The 15,516-nt window shown below is 39.3% G+C and overlaps 1 protein-coding gene across 1 annotated transcript in view; it reads left to right on the forward strand.

Annotated features, from left to right (window-relative positions):
* Positions 1-15,516, forward strand: part of SLC28A3 (solute carrier family 28 member 3) — a 46,530-nt gene that overhangs the window by 6,187 nt on the left and 24,827 nt on the right. Inside the window, exons 2-5 of the mRNA XM_027791354.2 lie at positions 7,118-7,200; positions 11,029-11,120; positions 12,543-12,732; positions 14,714-14,858. Of these exons, the coding sequence (XP_027647155.2) occupies positions 7,118-7,200; positions 11,029-11,120; positions 12,543-12,732; positions 14,714-14,858 (510 nt within the window). The remainder of the gene's footprint in view (positions 1-7,117; positions 7,201-11,028; positions 11,121-12,542; positions 12,733-14,713; positions 14,859-15,516) is intronic.

The following is a 15,516-nucleotide window of genomic DNA, read 5'->3' on the forward strand; positions in this document are numbered from 1 at the left end:
TTATTGATCAAAAAAATTCTTCCTCAGTATTTAAAATGCACTTTAACTCCTTCAGAATAATGACACTCTGGCTAGCAAAAGGTAGTACATGGGGGGAAATTTACATGAATGTTCTTCTATTACACTGAATACTAAAAATATAGCAAAGTTTTTAACTAAAAATCAGATGGCTTCATTTCAGCTGACAGAATCTAATCTGAAATCCAATTAAATCCAACATGGTAACTTAAAACATTTGCTTTTGAAGCATCTGTTTTCCACACAGTTCCTAAAGTACCCTGATTCTAATCTCCAAAGCTAATCTAATGACCCACCCTTAAACCATCAACAATTTAAGCAGCTGCCTGGATGTGCTGATAGCAAATCTGGTTTCATCACTAACTGATAGGGGTGGGAAAACTGTAACAGAGACTGTGTGCTCTTGTTAAAAGCACAACCAACAGAAGTTATGTGCTCTTTGCAAAACCAATCCTCTCTCAAAAGTCAGAGAGGAGATAGGTGAGAAGGAGATAGGATGGAAGGCCAAAGTATGTAGTTAGGCAAAAAGACTTGGCAAATGAACTGCAAATCTAGAGGAAACTGAAAAAGCATTGAAAGAGTATTTCACTTTCAAGTAAGAGATAGCTCTATGCCCTTGCCAAGTATTTTACAAGTATGAAATTTCAATCAGTAAAAGTACAGCAGAGTGTAGAAGCAGAAATGCAACTGCGTAACACTTTTCATGTGATCATCATTAGAAGTAGATGGATCAACTCTGTAATCCTTCAAGCATGACCTAAAAGAAAGAGAATTTTCCTATCCAAGTGTCTCTAACTTGGTTTTAGCTTTCAGCTTCCTTGTGTCTACCAATTGAGTAAGTTCAGAAGTGACTAGGCATATCACTGGACCTGGCCTGGGCTTGTAACAGGGCTGTGCTAGCTATAGTCGCTAAGACTTGAACTCCTGTCTTCTGTTGCAATGTTTTGTTCTGCAGAAATATCCTGGAAGGTGGAAAAGAATACTGGGCAAATGAGATAGAGGTCTTCTGGCCCTGCTGGGTGCTTAGGTAACAGTTTGCTACAGCAGGCCATAAGCACAGAGAGTTCAACATTTTGGTGAGGAATGCCTTCAGCAAACTCAGAAAGAGAAAGACTCAAGCAAACAGGAAAAAGGAATAGGCATTTCTATTTGTCACTTGAATACTGCCCTTCTTACAAGAAATTAAAAATAATTATTTTTGTTCAAGGGATACAGTTAAATAGCATGTATTTTCACCAAACAAAATAAAAAAAGTTGTATAAAGGGGAGGATGAAGAAATTGCACTTGAAGAATCAGGTGTGAAGTATAAGAAAATCAGTCATCTTCATTGCACTCATTCAAAGACTGTTTTAGTCAACAGAATTAGACTCTTACTGAAGTAAACTTGTTATCAATAGCAGTTAACAAGTTTCTACTGAATTTGGAATATGCCAGAAATGTGGTATTTCTCAGTTGAAATGAGTGCTTTTTATGGCATGAAAGAACACAAATCTACCATTCTGCAGTGCAGGCTATTTAGAGTGCCAGCAATCATGTGATGCTCTTACTAATTTTCTGTAACATTACTCATACATTCATCTATTTTAATTACTCTATAAATAAAACTCTTATGTAATTATTGCAGTTGAGCAGTGGGTTGGACAAAATGACATCTAGAGGTTTCTTCCAACTCAAATTATTCTGAACTTCTGTTGTTTGTAGACAGCAACTTGCATGTTTATTGTTCTTCACACTGTCAGTGACAATAATCCTAAGAAATCTTTGCTTTTTCTTGCTTGGCAATAAGCATAGAAGTCATCAAAGAGACTATCCCCAGCAGTGTCTGTGTGTCAATTACAGAACTGTACCACTTAGACTTCACTGTGCTGTCCTGTATAGTGTTTTTAAGATATTATATCTCAATGTTACAGTTAACCTCAGCTTCTTGGATTTTTTTTCCTTTTTTTTCCCCACCGTATTGAGAGTTTCAGTGGAGGTTTTCATTATCAGCTGCAGAGGCAGCTATGGCAAACTCCTAAGACAGCATGGCTGGAAAGCAAAAGTAACAGAAGAGAAGAGCTTTTTGTAAAAGAAATACCTCCCTCTTAAGGGAATGCAAAGATACTTTTGTCTTAGAAGGAGGGGAACTCATTTATTGGCATCTGGTTTAATCAGGGCAAGAGCAGGTGAATCAATACCTTCTTGCAACTCTCCCCTCTTCCCCCAGACACAAAGTTCCAGAAACGTTTTTACTGAAATTGATTTTTTGTGAAGTTTAAAGTCAGAGTATCTTTATGGAAAATACGTTACTGAAAAGTGTTCTGATTTCTTCTAAGGTCATGTTTCTGCTAAAAGGCAAAACTTAATTGATATCTAGTAGTACTGCCTATTCCTGCCTTTATCATAATTTACTATGATTAAGTCTATTCTGTATTGTTCATTTGGAAATTATTGTTTTCTCAGAAAGCTAAATGTAGATGCTAATTTACTGGGTTTATTACCATGTAAATAATGAGATACTTCTACTTCATGCAACAAAAAACAATGAAATGAGCACACCGTAATTGCTGCCAGAAGAAAACACTGAAATATAAAACATTTGTATAAATTGTGGATATAAGTTATCTGAAATTTTGTTTAAGCTGCTTTCTTACAAAACCAAATAAGAACCAGCCTTTCAAGGATCATTAAAAAGAAATAATGTACCCTTCAAAACATTAAGAAACAAGAAAACTCAGCTTCAGGAAAAAGAAAAAAGTAGAAATAGTGGAGCTGGTTATTGCCGTACTCTCAGTACACTCTGATAAAAGGTATATCACAGAGAATTAGTGTAGTAAAACTAACTGCTCTTTCCCAAGATACTCTGAGTGTTTTATCCCAAGAGCAATAGAAGTACATATTTGAAAAAAAATATGCATTTACTGCATATGCCTAAGGAGTATATATACTGGAGCAAAGGTACTAAGAGCCTGGACAAGGCTCGAAAAAGCAGTTTTGCCCTTGACGGGGAGAAGGGCTGGATCTTTGTAAGCTTGTTAAACCAGTCCAGAGCCAAAAGGCAGCACCAGGAGGTCATGTGAGCTTGGGTCAAGAAAACAGCAGATTCACATTAGCTAAGCACCATCCATGAGTGACAGAGCTTTGGGTAATAGTGCAGGGACTTGAACGTCCAAGCTCTGTACTCTGAGTTTTGGATTCCCTGTACTAGTAAAGTAAAACATGGAAGCACAGGCATCAGGATATAAATCAGTTCTTACCACACATGAGAAAGGCTTTGAGCTTTTGACTTGAAACAATACAGTTTCTGGTCTCATCATGCCCCCAGAACAACAGCAAAGGTGTGAATGTTATAAATCTAAAAGGTCTCAAAGGCAATTCAGAGAATCAAGAATTCACAGAGAATCAAGAAGTCACAAAATAAGAAGTATTCACAAAATACTAATCAGGTATGGTTTTTTTCTTTTTTTTTTCTTTTGCATAACCTTATGTAAATTCATAAATCTCAAATTCAGTGTCAGTAATTGGCTGTGATAATATATCCAAGAGAGATATTTTAACAAAACCTGAATTTAATTTAAAATTCATAAACTGACAAGGAAGCAAGTTCTGTTCTCAGAAATACATTAAAGAAAGAACACAGAAAATTGACAGGATGTGTAGGATTCAGAAAAATGTTTTCTAATGTCATGGCTTCATACACGACACAAAAGAGGCATCAGAAATGGTGATCAGAGGGAATATTGCGGACAAGGAGCTGATACAGAAGCATTTTCTCCCGAGAAGTTGGAAAAAAAGAAGGTGGAAACACTGTCTTTAGTCATAAAATATTTCAGTCAGGTGGGGCATACACATTACTAAAGACCTGCTCATCTAAAATGGGGGAAATTTCAGACAAAAGCAAACTGGAGGCAACCGTGTGACGTACAACTGGCCAGAGAAAGAAGAGGAAAATACAATACAGATGACACATGAACGCATTCATTTTTAAGTTTTTTGACTGGACATTAGTTTAAGCCCACATAATGAGTAGCTCACTATGAAGACATGAGAGTTTAAAAAAAATCCAACAGATATTTTACTACTGTCATGCATTAATATTTTCACACCCACACTCCAGAAATAATCTACTCTAAAAGTTCCATTAAAAACTTCTAGTACCTTCCTGTGTTGTAATCATAGCTACTTGCAAAATTGGTGAACGTACCTGAAGCAGCACATAAAAAATAGAGGTTTCCTGATGCTTGTGGGTATTCTTTTCTATCTTCCAGTTTTTTGGGGTATGATCAAAGGCAGCAACGGTATGCTGCCAAAGAAATGCCTCTGCTCATAAAGTTGAAGTGATTTCAGATTTACACTGATGGGAAGGATGAGTTGGACTGTTCTGATATGCTCCTCTGGGAACTAAACCTCTGAGATCCTAGGAAAGGAAGGTGGTAGACAGTGTCTATACCTTCCTCTTCAAAAAAGCCAGCAAAAAGGGAAATGTCAAAACAAAAAGAATAAAAGGACTTGCAGAACAGATTGAAACAGTTGAAAAATGGACAAAAGTAGTGGCAGTCAATGACAGCTTGATTTTAATCAAAGAAACCAATTCCTCCCTGAAAAAGTTCAGCTGAAAGTGATCTGCCACTACTTTGTGCAAGTGTAGTAGAGATACTACTACTAGAGATAGCATTTTCTCAGGCACACCGTGTCTGAGGCAGGAGAATTTTATTTTGCAGCTCTGCAGAGTATGGACTTCACTGTGCCCCTGCTGGCAGAAGTCCATGTGCTCCACGCAGCCCTTGGTTTAGCCTCAGCAAGGACCAACACTCCCTATGAGCCAGATCTGATACCATGTTTGGCCATGAAAAAAGAAGAAAAAGGGTTTGGATCCTTTCTCCCTTTTCTTTATGTATCTGCTCAGAGTTAGACACAAAGTGGTTTTTGATTTCAAATTTTCTGAACACCTTTTAATGTCAGTGTAGGAAAGCATTTGCAACAATAACATAGCAACATAATAATATTCTGAGCATACTCAAATACATTGTAGGCAATGTGAAGAGATGTGGATTGATGCTTTTTATATTGTAATACTCAAAAGACAAAATAGGTTATATTCTCAAGACAAACAATGTATTTCACAAATTCAAAGAGCCAGAGCCTGGGGTTTTGGGTGTTCCGGGCAAGTTCCTGGCCCAGGGAGGATGCTATGGCATTGGGGAAAGCAATAGGGGAGCAGGGGCTCTGGGGATGGTGGTGAGGACTGAGGGAGGGAGGTATGGAACGTGGGCTTTGAGCTGTGACCAGGAGAGAGGACGTGGTGCCACAGGGAGCATAGCCACCTGCAAACATGAAAACATGGCTTGTCAACCCAAAGGGCTGGACCCTCCTGATTTATAATGTAGGTTCAATAATCTGTGAGAAGCACCAGTATACAATATACCCCAAATTTAAGCCAAGGAATAAATGGTATTTCAATACTATGAGCACTTGCTGGCCCTAAGCTGAGAAGCCAACCTCCTACAGCCACTGGAGAGTGCTCCCAATTACCAAAAATAATAGCAACTTAGGTGAAAGCATCTGCATCTTTCAAGTTTGCTTTATTTCACAGTCAATACCGAAGAGAGAAAGAAATTGAGTTCAGTGAAAATATAGCCAAAAGTTACAGTGCAGCTCCATGTTGCTACACAACTCCTACCACCACCACCACCCCTCCAAAAACTGCAACCAGGAGGCCTGAGAGACTCCTGTCTATGTCATGCTGAGTTTTCTCCTAGGGGAATGAATAGCAGCTTCTACATACATACTCCTCCACACCATTGTAATTACTGGCTGTGTGTTAATTTTGCCGGTGAACTGGTTCAGGTTTCTCACTAAAACTAACTGTGGGCTTTCTAGGACTTCCAGCAGCAGGAAGGCCAGACAGAAGGCAGAGGCCAGAGCAAGGTCTGTGGTGGGCCTTGCTTCACACAGCAGTTTGAGGAATGCAGTTACCACAAATAATAGTGAGGCAAAAAGAAAAGGTAAACTTGCCTGCAGCCTGCCACCGGTCCAAGTGGCCTGGCACAGCAGGCCAGCTACTCTCAAGAGGGTAGGACATAGCTGCCGGCTCAGGAAAACACTGGGTGCCTTCACTGTGATCTTGGCTGGACACGCAAGGGCAGGTGACCGGTCACGCTGCCCTGGCACGGCATTAAAATGGGGAAGGGCAAGTGTGGCGCAAGGGCCAGGCACAGTTACGCTGCTGCCTTTGGACGCCACGGTCACCTGCTGCCTGTCACTGGCCTATTCACAGGCACGTACCTGTGGGACAAGTGCTTCCCTCTGCCTGTCCGCACCGGGCTGGTGGGACGAACACAGCATGAGCATGGCAGCCCCCACTGGTGTGCCCAGCAGCTCTGGGGGCTGTGCCCAGCCACCTGAAGGACGGTCCTGGCACGTGTTGGAGGTCAGGCTGTTGCTGTTCAAAATTTTTAATGCAGCCAGGTTTATATGGGTTAAGGTAGCAAAAAGGTGTGTTCCTGATGAAAATGTGCTATCTGGCCAGATTTCAAGTTTGTGCTACAAAGCCCATGGATCCCAGCTCCCTTTAAAGGACTGTTACTTGTCACCTTATCCCAGCAGCTTTTCTGAAGAATAAATGTTTTGGCTTAGTTACACTTGTAAAACAATAAGCCCCACCTCCTGCAATTTAACCGTTCTCCAGACATAAAATTAAAGTTCTGCAAAGAGAAAAGCAACAAAAACAGGAGGTTGTCAACAGGAGGTGCTCGGCAAGCTGGCTAATTAGCAGCTCTACCATTCCCACCTGCACCTCTCACCTTTTGGCATGTATACAGTGGTGGTCTGTATGGGGCGCTTTTCAGCTCTGAGAAACACTGGTGTTTTCCCCCCCTTCATTTCCCTTTTCAAAATGTGTGGCTGGCTTGGGAAAGTTCACAGCCAGGGTCTCACCACTGGGTTTGCCTGATGCTGATCACAGCACTGGTGGCAGACAGGAAAGCTGGAGCCATGCACTCAGTGCAGACGGGGAACTCATGAGACTGCTTCAACCATCTGCCAGTGGGGTCTGGGATTTTTGCACCTTACTTGACAGGCATGCACCCCTCTCACAGCCTTGGCATCCTTGTTTTCCAGGAGGATGAACACATCCATGTTGAGAGTGATCTGCATGAAAACAAACATGATTCAGCAGATGATGAGCAGCCACGCTCAAAAGGGTAATGTCTTTTGGATGAGTAAGTTTTCCACTCACTTCATCCTGGCCTAAGCAATTATCTGCCAGCTTTTCTGTTTCTGGAGTGACAGCTCTAAATTTCACTCCCATACGCCTATGCTACACAGACCTTTGTATTGCCTAGTAATCTGTGAAATACAGAAACACATTGTATTTAAGATTATTATACCTTTCAACTGATACATGTGATTGTGGAGCTATCCTTCCAAAGCCTTGTAAATTAAAGGAGCAATTTTTTTTTAATTTTTTTTTTTGTCCATTTTTATACATTTGTACTTTTCCAGTATTTCCATAAGAGCCTTTTTTAAAGAGAGGACTTACAGTGATCACTTTCAGGAAGTTAAAGATTCACTATTGTCCTTCAGTTTCAATAGCTATTTACCCCTATACAAAATTGGAATAGAATAGCTGTTAAAAAAAAAAGGCATTTTGATGGAGTAGAATTTTTACATTTTGTTTAGCACTGGTGTCAGGTGACCACACAGTAAAAGCACAAATCTACATTTTATACTTGAGGATTAGGGTTTTTTGGAAAGAACTACAAACCCTATACAAGACATTAAAAAAAATAAATATTTAAAATTATAAAGTCTTAGTATTTTTCTGTCATTGAGTCTTCATATAAACCTTCATAGAAAACATACTGTACTTCTCCCCTGATTTCAATGACTGCATTCTGTTATACAGCACACTATTTCAGATCTGAACCTGTCTTTTTCCCACAGCACCAAGCCTGTCAGAGTTCAAGGAGTGTCTGGAGGATGCTTTTAGTCATATGATTTGGTGTTAGGTAGTCCTGCAAGGAGCAGGGAGTTGGACTCAATGATCATTATGGGTCCCTTCCAACTCAAGGTATTCTATGATTCCGTCAGCAGATTCTAGCAACTCACTCACTGGATATCTCAGATAGGAGTTTGTCTTAATCAAACTGGACTTCGTGGAAAGATCTCGTGTACAAATGATATATGAGGAAGTAGCTGTGAAGGTTTAAATTATGTTTTTGAGTTGTACATACAGAGCTTAAAGATTTGTTCATATGATCAGGTTTACTGCTGTTATCATTAAAATACTACTTCAAAAATCTAGCAAAAGTACTTAGAATTCACTTAAATACCGTCTCATTTCTCCTCTGTTTTTTGGAGATTTGTCATTCCTTTAGCAGTACGCAAGATTAAACGTTTTCTTGTTTAAAACTTTTGGTGTCTTGTCTAGCAAAAACAAACACTGAGATTTCGTAGATCAAACATCCAAGTTTGAAGGCCTCTCCAGTGGCAGGTATCCAGCCTTACTGATAAATAAGCTAGCTAATTGGAGAGGCAAGTGTTGGCATGCAAATGGCTGTACAAGGTTTCTTCCCCTCAAACCTGGGCCCACAGTCACTTAACAAGAGGCATCTCTGCACGGGAGCAGGTTGAGCTGGGGTTGAGACCAAGCCTGTATGTTTTTTTCTCATTCTTATTTACTTGTGCTCCCATGGAAAGCCAAGGGACAAGTAAGGTTTAATTCATGGGGAATTACTGTTCCTGAGGTCCTCTTTTTCTTTCATCAGCAGAGGTACCATTATCTCTGGAAGCGAAAGCTCCTCATAGGCTGGAAGCAGAAGAGCACTTTGCTCCGTTCTGATTACATTCAGGCTATGGCCTGTTCTGTGCTCTCCGGCTTTGTACTTTGCTTAGGTTAATGTTTATGTTGAGCACCTGACAAGGGCAACGGTATCTTTACCAAGTTATTTTTTGTACATTAGCTCCTAAAAGCAGGCACTAATGTGATCTGATGTCTTTCTTGTATCTGCTTAAAAGGAAGGCATTCACAAAGCTGCCTTTACTATGAATGTGTCTCCGGTAGGGGAGAGCCTGTAACCTGAAACACAAGCCCTTTGAAAGATCAGTCTGTTGATAACAAGGGTTCACTACCTGTGCAAGTTGTTAACATTCACTTACAGAGTACATGCAGACTAGAAAAAGGATTTCTGTTGCAAAATGCAAGCAAGAATAGTTATGGCATATACAAATATTTCACATTAAGGTTCTCCTTTAATTGTGTGTGTTACTTGGTTTTTAAAAATCTTTGGTTAAGTAAAAGCAACATGCTGCACTTTAAGCACATAGAATCAGCTTTTAAAAAATAGTGTTTCCTTAGTAAAATAACTAATTTTCATAAGGAAGATGTTTTTCCTGTCACCTTTCAGAACAGAGCTTCATATTTATGACATGTATGCCTAAACATTTAAGATATCCACGTACCAAAGTGATAATCATCTAAACTAATAAAATAAGAAAAGAGAGAGAGTGAGAGATGTTAGAGCGAAGAAGACATTACAAGGAACTGTAATCTTAAAATAGCAATTTTAAGCCCCAAAGGACTCATAAGTACCAGCAACAGATAGTAGATAATATTTTTTCCTTTTTTTGGTCGATGGATAAACTATAAATTTGATAAAGGACCTCTACTTTATTCATACATCTGTTTCTCATTTCTTCTTTTCTTTCTTTTCCTGTTGTTTCTAACCTCTCTGCTGACATTGGGCAGATAACCTAATGTTCTTACAAGTAGAAAGAAAATAACTATGATTTGTGAGGCAACAGGAATTCCCAGAACTAAAACTGAAATACCAAAAGCAATCAAGATTTCTCAGAGACCATGTTACTCTTTGTACTAGTTAAGAGTATATTCTTGCTCTGCTGTTCTGAGTACTTATATGAATTAAGTTAATACTCCTTGTTTCTTTCCAATTTCTTTCTTTTTTTTTTTTTTTTTGTGCAGAAAAGAAAGGTATTCATGCTGAATTTCAGTACGAATCAGTATGTATCTGACTCCAGCTGCATCTAGTTTCCACAAAAGAACAGTCTGGATAATTAGCATCTCTAGATTTGTTACCTTTTTACGCTGTAGAGTGTAACACACCACTTTAGAGAAACAGAGATATAGCTGTTTCCAGCTATACTTCCTTGTCAGCTTGCACAATTCAAGAGTGTTTATTTAGTTAAGGTTTTTTAACTGAAATACATCTGCATCACTTAACATTGGAAAACTGTGTGGAATTAACTCTCTTAACTACTATTTCCCTGTATTTCAGCATCCCTCATGAAATCACGCTGTACTACCCTTAGTGAGATGAGAAAAGAATGAAAGTGAAGTACATAATAATTAGAAGAAAAGGTACTAGAATAGGACATTCAAATATAACAAATAATTTTAGCTTCCATGAACTGATAATTATTAGATGAGAAATTAATGTAATTAATAAACAAATTTTCAAATATCCAGAAACATCTATGCACACTTTAATAAGGTTTTAGGTGGCTATTGGTTATTTTGCATACACAAATGCAGCCTTAGGCCTTCACAACTATAGCAACACTACTGCTCCACATAGCAATGGTGGGCTGGCTATATTGACAGTCTTTGCAGGCCTGGCAATGGGCACTGAATTTTTACCTACCCTCCCAGTTTGCACTAACCCTGTTAACAGACATCCTCACAGAAGAGCTGTACTTCAGAGTCTAGTAGAACTGACCCCCTAACTTTGGCCTCTTAGATAGTTAATAATTTTGCCCATTAGTTATCTGCCAGATTTTCACTTGTTCGACATCAAACCGAAGAAGTCCTCCCAAAAGCTCAGCAGACGTCAGCAGGATTTTCTTTGGTACGTTGGGATACAAATTTAATCCTTACCAAGTGCAGCACACTCCAGTGGAGAAATTTTCATCTATTTAACCTGATCTTCCTGTGCAAATTACTCTTCTTTTTTATCTACAGCCTAAATATCTCCTGTTTTGTTGGTTTTTTTGTTTGTTTTTAATTCTCCTAGGTGTTTAGAAGAGAAATATGATAAAGCTTGTGACCTTTGCAAGAAACATAAACCCACAATTCAATATGTGATCTATGGAATTTTAATAACAGGTACAGTATATTACACCTAAGGTCGCTGAAGCCTTTTTTTTTACTTACCTATATGAGATTATAGATTGTGCATGTCTTCTACCTGACACAAAAACTCTTGATTGTCTTAAAGAATGCATTTGAAGGGAGGTAGAAGTTAATTTAGTCCCAGAGAAAGCTCCAGACCAGAACATCTCTGCTTGTTCCCAAACTTAATAGAAGCACAGATCTTGTTATACTTCTCCTCCAGCATGTTTGAAATCCAATTAGCAATTACTTTTGAGATAAAGGGTAGTTCAGGGTTTGTGTCTATTCCATTACCAGCCCCCTCCAAGAAGCCTGTTAAATTACAGTTTTAGGAACTTGCTCAAAAACATGAAATCTCATTAGAAAGAGTCAAGCATCAGCTTGCACTGAACTGAAGTCAGCAGGCTAGAAATGAAAGTTTTATGTTCTGACTCATATCACTCATTATCCACAGCAAATGTTTGCTAGAGGAAATGTGTTTTATGTCAGCATGCACTGCAAAGTATTTCAGATATTCTTCTTTGTCCCTTTCCTAATTAGCCAGTAGACTGGTTCGTCTCCTTCCACTTCACCGAGTTTTTTTTTGAGTTCCTCCCACTTGAACACGGAGAACACATAGACCTAAAATGTCTGTGTGATAGGCATCAGTGTACCATAAAGTGGTTATAAAAGGGCTGCTGCATGCATGCTGAATAGCCTGCCCTCCTAGCATCAGCTTGTATTGCTTTGTCATGGTACAGGCATATCCTGGCTTCATAAAGTGAGTGAGTTCCAAGAATATGTCAGGATTTCATATGTTAATTCCATAAAAAAACAACTTGCCTTACAAAACCCAGTAGTTCTTCTTCCTTATTTGCCATAGACAGAATTAGATTATTATTTACAAGAACTGAATATTTCATCGGCCAGCATGTATTAGCCATGAACCTGCCAAATGACAAACCATTTCACAGCTTCTTTATGAAATAAACTACTTCTAAGCTTCCCAATTATTTCAGAGGGCCATCAAATCAGGTAATTGACAAATGTTTCTAAGTGTTTCTTTATTGGATAAACTTATCCTTCTGTGAAAGAAGAAACAAGACCCATTGTTCTCAGTTCACAGTTTTTACACAGGAAAAAGCAGTCCTGTAGATGAGTTTAATTTTCCCAAGTAGTTAACATGTTTGATATTAACTTGGCTTGGGCATAGCATATAACCTTCTTTGACAGGATGAAGCCACCTTTGATACCAATAAGCATACCATAAACAACATTACCTGTGAAAGCAAAATTTTTCAGTAATTAGGCCAAGAGTCAGAAAAGCACTAAAAGATAAACACAGGTCTGACCTCAATCACATCTTTAAATTTAAGATTTATTCTGTTTTTAAAAAGACCAGCCTAACTGATATGCATATTCTTGTCTCTGTGGCAGCATACTTGGCAATAGTTATTGCAGCCTGCACCTTGAACTTTCAGAGGGCCTTGCCACTCTTCGTCATCACTGTCCTAGCCATCTTCTTCATCTGCTGGGATTTTTTAATAGCTAAGTATGAAGACAGAATTGCTGCATTCTTTTCCCCTGGAGAAATATATCTGGAGAAACAGTGGTTTTGGCTGAAATGGTAAATATTAATTATTTCCTGTTTATGCAGAAGAATAAAGCATTAGCCAATTTACCCCTGAAGTTTAATTTCAGCTTAGACCCCCATAAGCACAGGCAGGCAGATGGTTCAATCAGACAAATTGCAGTAAGATCAAAGAACACATACAGAATAATTCAATATTTTCCAGTTTATACATGTCAGGCACACCTTTAAGGTTGCAATACAGTAAATAGTTATCAAAAATCTGGACAGACTGTGTATAAAAATTCCACAGATTGACATAGAACAAGTTCGTGGTTGCAAGAGAACATGTTTACAGAAGTTCAGATGTGTTGTAGCCTTCTGCATTCATTTTGCAGGCCAAAAAGTGCCTCACTGTCACTTGTTCAGAGAGCTGTGAGATTCGCAAAAAACTTAACTCTAACATACGCAAATTGTTGAAAACTGTGTTATCTAGACAATACTTATTCACATACCCCCATAGCAATTTTTACTTGACCTTCAGGAGTCAAAACATGCCAGCCACATTTGGTATCACAATAAGATCATATAACCTTGTTTGGGATGGTAGGCATTCATCTGGTAGATAAATGGTAGATACTCTAGATCTGGTAGTTACTTATTCCAAGTATTCCTGAGCAGTTATCAGGAATATTTAAATCACTCCTTGGAAAATGGGGAACCAAAGAAGGCTTGTAGACCAAAAAAAAGACCAAATGAAATCTCATTAAAAAGAAAAAGGAAACTGGCCAGCTGCCTTCTATCTCAGCTAGGTCACCTTCTATCTGAAAGACTTTAAGGAGGAGTCATTCTGGTTCCAGGAAAATGTCCCAACTTATTCTTAAAATTTTGAAATAGTGTTGCCACAGGAGCAGGAACTTCTAAGAAAGGTTGTGGTCCTTCTGCTCAGGAGCCACATTACAGAGCAGTCACACACAGGCACATCCATTAGACAATCTGGCAGCCTCTTTGGTGGCAGGAGCAAACAGAAGAGGAAAGCCCTGGTGAGCAGACAGAACAAGCTGGGGGCAGCAAGTGCTGTATTACCTTGGCTGCAATCCTTAAGTTGTACATATCACAGATTAAGCGCTTAGCTGCATGTCACAGATTCCTCCAAAAGACAGAAAGTCTCTCACGTGTAGAAAGTGTTATTCAGCATTGCAATGGCCAAGCCATTTTGTGGAACTGGCCTGCAATATTTTTGATCCAGGTCTACAAGTGGAATTCAGGTATCTAGATACCACTAAAATTAGTGGAAGAAACAGCTGTTAGACATAGGTAACAGTAAAGAACTGGGACTATGCTTAGTTTTCCTTTCTGTAAATGGGATGATGTATTCCCTTGGGTCTCGGGCTCTTGTAATATTTACCTTCAGTATGCAAGTTGAACACGGTTCACAGATGTACACGTTGCTCTTGACATTGTTTCTGAGATAGCTAAAATTGTTGTGATTAAAAGTTATTTTTCTAAACAGACTACAGGAAAGTTATTTTTCTAAACAGACTACAGCTGTTTACAAAGAAGTAAGCGGTTCATAAGTCGTTCCTCCATACTGTGCATTTCATAGGCCCATCAGTTAAACTGCACAGTGCTATTAAAAAAACCACAGCCTCTATTGCCCAGAGCTAAGAAAAGATTCCACAAAGAAGACAGGGAAGGAAAAAGAGGATGGAATGAGAAAGGAGGGTATCTTCTCACACTTCTTTAAAATAGAAATAACACCCAGACAAGAGTCACTTGCACTTTATTTGGTTTCCCCCACACTCAGACTTTGGGGACATGGTTGGAGGACATTTGCTCTGGATGCCACCATGGGATGTTGTTGTCAAAGCTGCATCAGCAAAGGCAGATTCCTGCTTGTGTAGAGCTCCATGTTTCAGCTTAGTATGTTACTCACAGAGTTCAATCACAGAGATGTAGTGTTGTGGGGAGGGGAAGGGGAAGGAAGATCTGGTCTTCTTCAAGGTGTCATGCCTGACACTTTTTTTTTTTTTCCTAGGGTGTTGGGTGCAGCTCTTATTATAGCTGTCATCTGCTGGATCATCTTTGACACAGCAAAACAAGGATCCCGTCAGCTGATCTCCTTTGGTGGGCTTGTGCTATATGTTCTCTTGATGTTTATCTTTTCCAAATATCCAACCAGAGTGAGTATTTAGCCCATGTTGGATTTTTTTGTTGGTTTATTTGTTTGATTTTTGTTCAGTGTCTCAAAAGCTATTCCCCTACCCTAGCAACAAGTTCAGTAAGAGTAACAAACCCACAAATGCCAAAATTTAGGCTTGCTAAAACCCAGTGATGTATTTCATTTTAAAACCCAGTGATGTATTTAATTTCTGAGGAAAGCCATTTTGCTCTGACATCTTGGGGACCATGTGTGGGGCTTTACCAGCCCCTGGCTCTCACTGTTTAGGAAGGCTGCTGCCCATCCTTTGTTCCAGCCCTGATGCAGATTGGAACACATTGGTCCTGGAGCACTGAGGCAGGCCTGCACCTTGCTTTCCGCCCACAGGAGGCTCACTACAGTCCTCTGGATGTCACAGGCACTTATTTGAGGACACAGTCATCACATCAACGCACATCACATAGAACTGAAGACATGTTCCCCCATGTAGCTCTTAACCCCTCACAAGTTTGATTCCCACTGCAAATGCAGCAGCTGAGGCCAAGCTGAGTTCTTCCTCCCTTTTCGGTAACCCACTCCCATAGGTTCGTTGATGCCATTTGTTTTAATTTTCCAGTTAAAATATCCACTCTGAACTGCTGTGATATTACAAAGGGATTAGTTCAGCCACCACAACTCCT

Source organism: Falco peregrinus, chromosome Z (assembly GCF_023634155.1).
Source record: "Falco peregrinus isolate bFalPer1 chromosome Z, bFalPer1.pri, whole genome shotgun sequence".
Taxonomy (NCBI): domain Eukaryota; kingdom Metazoa; phylum Chordata; class Aves; order Falconiformes; family Falconidae; genus Falco; species Falco peregrinus.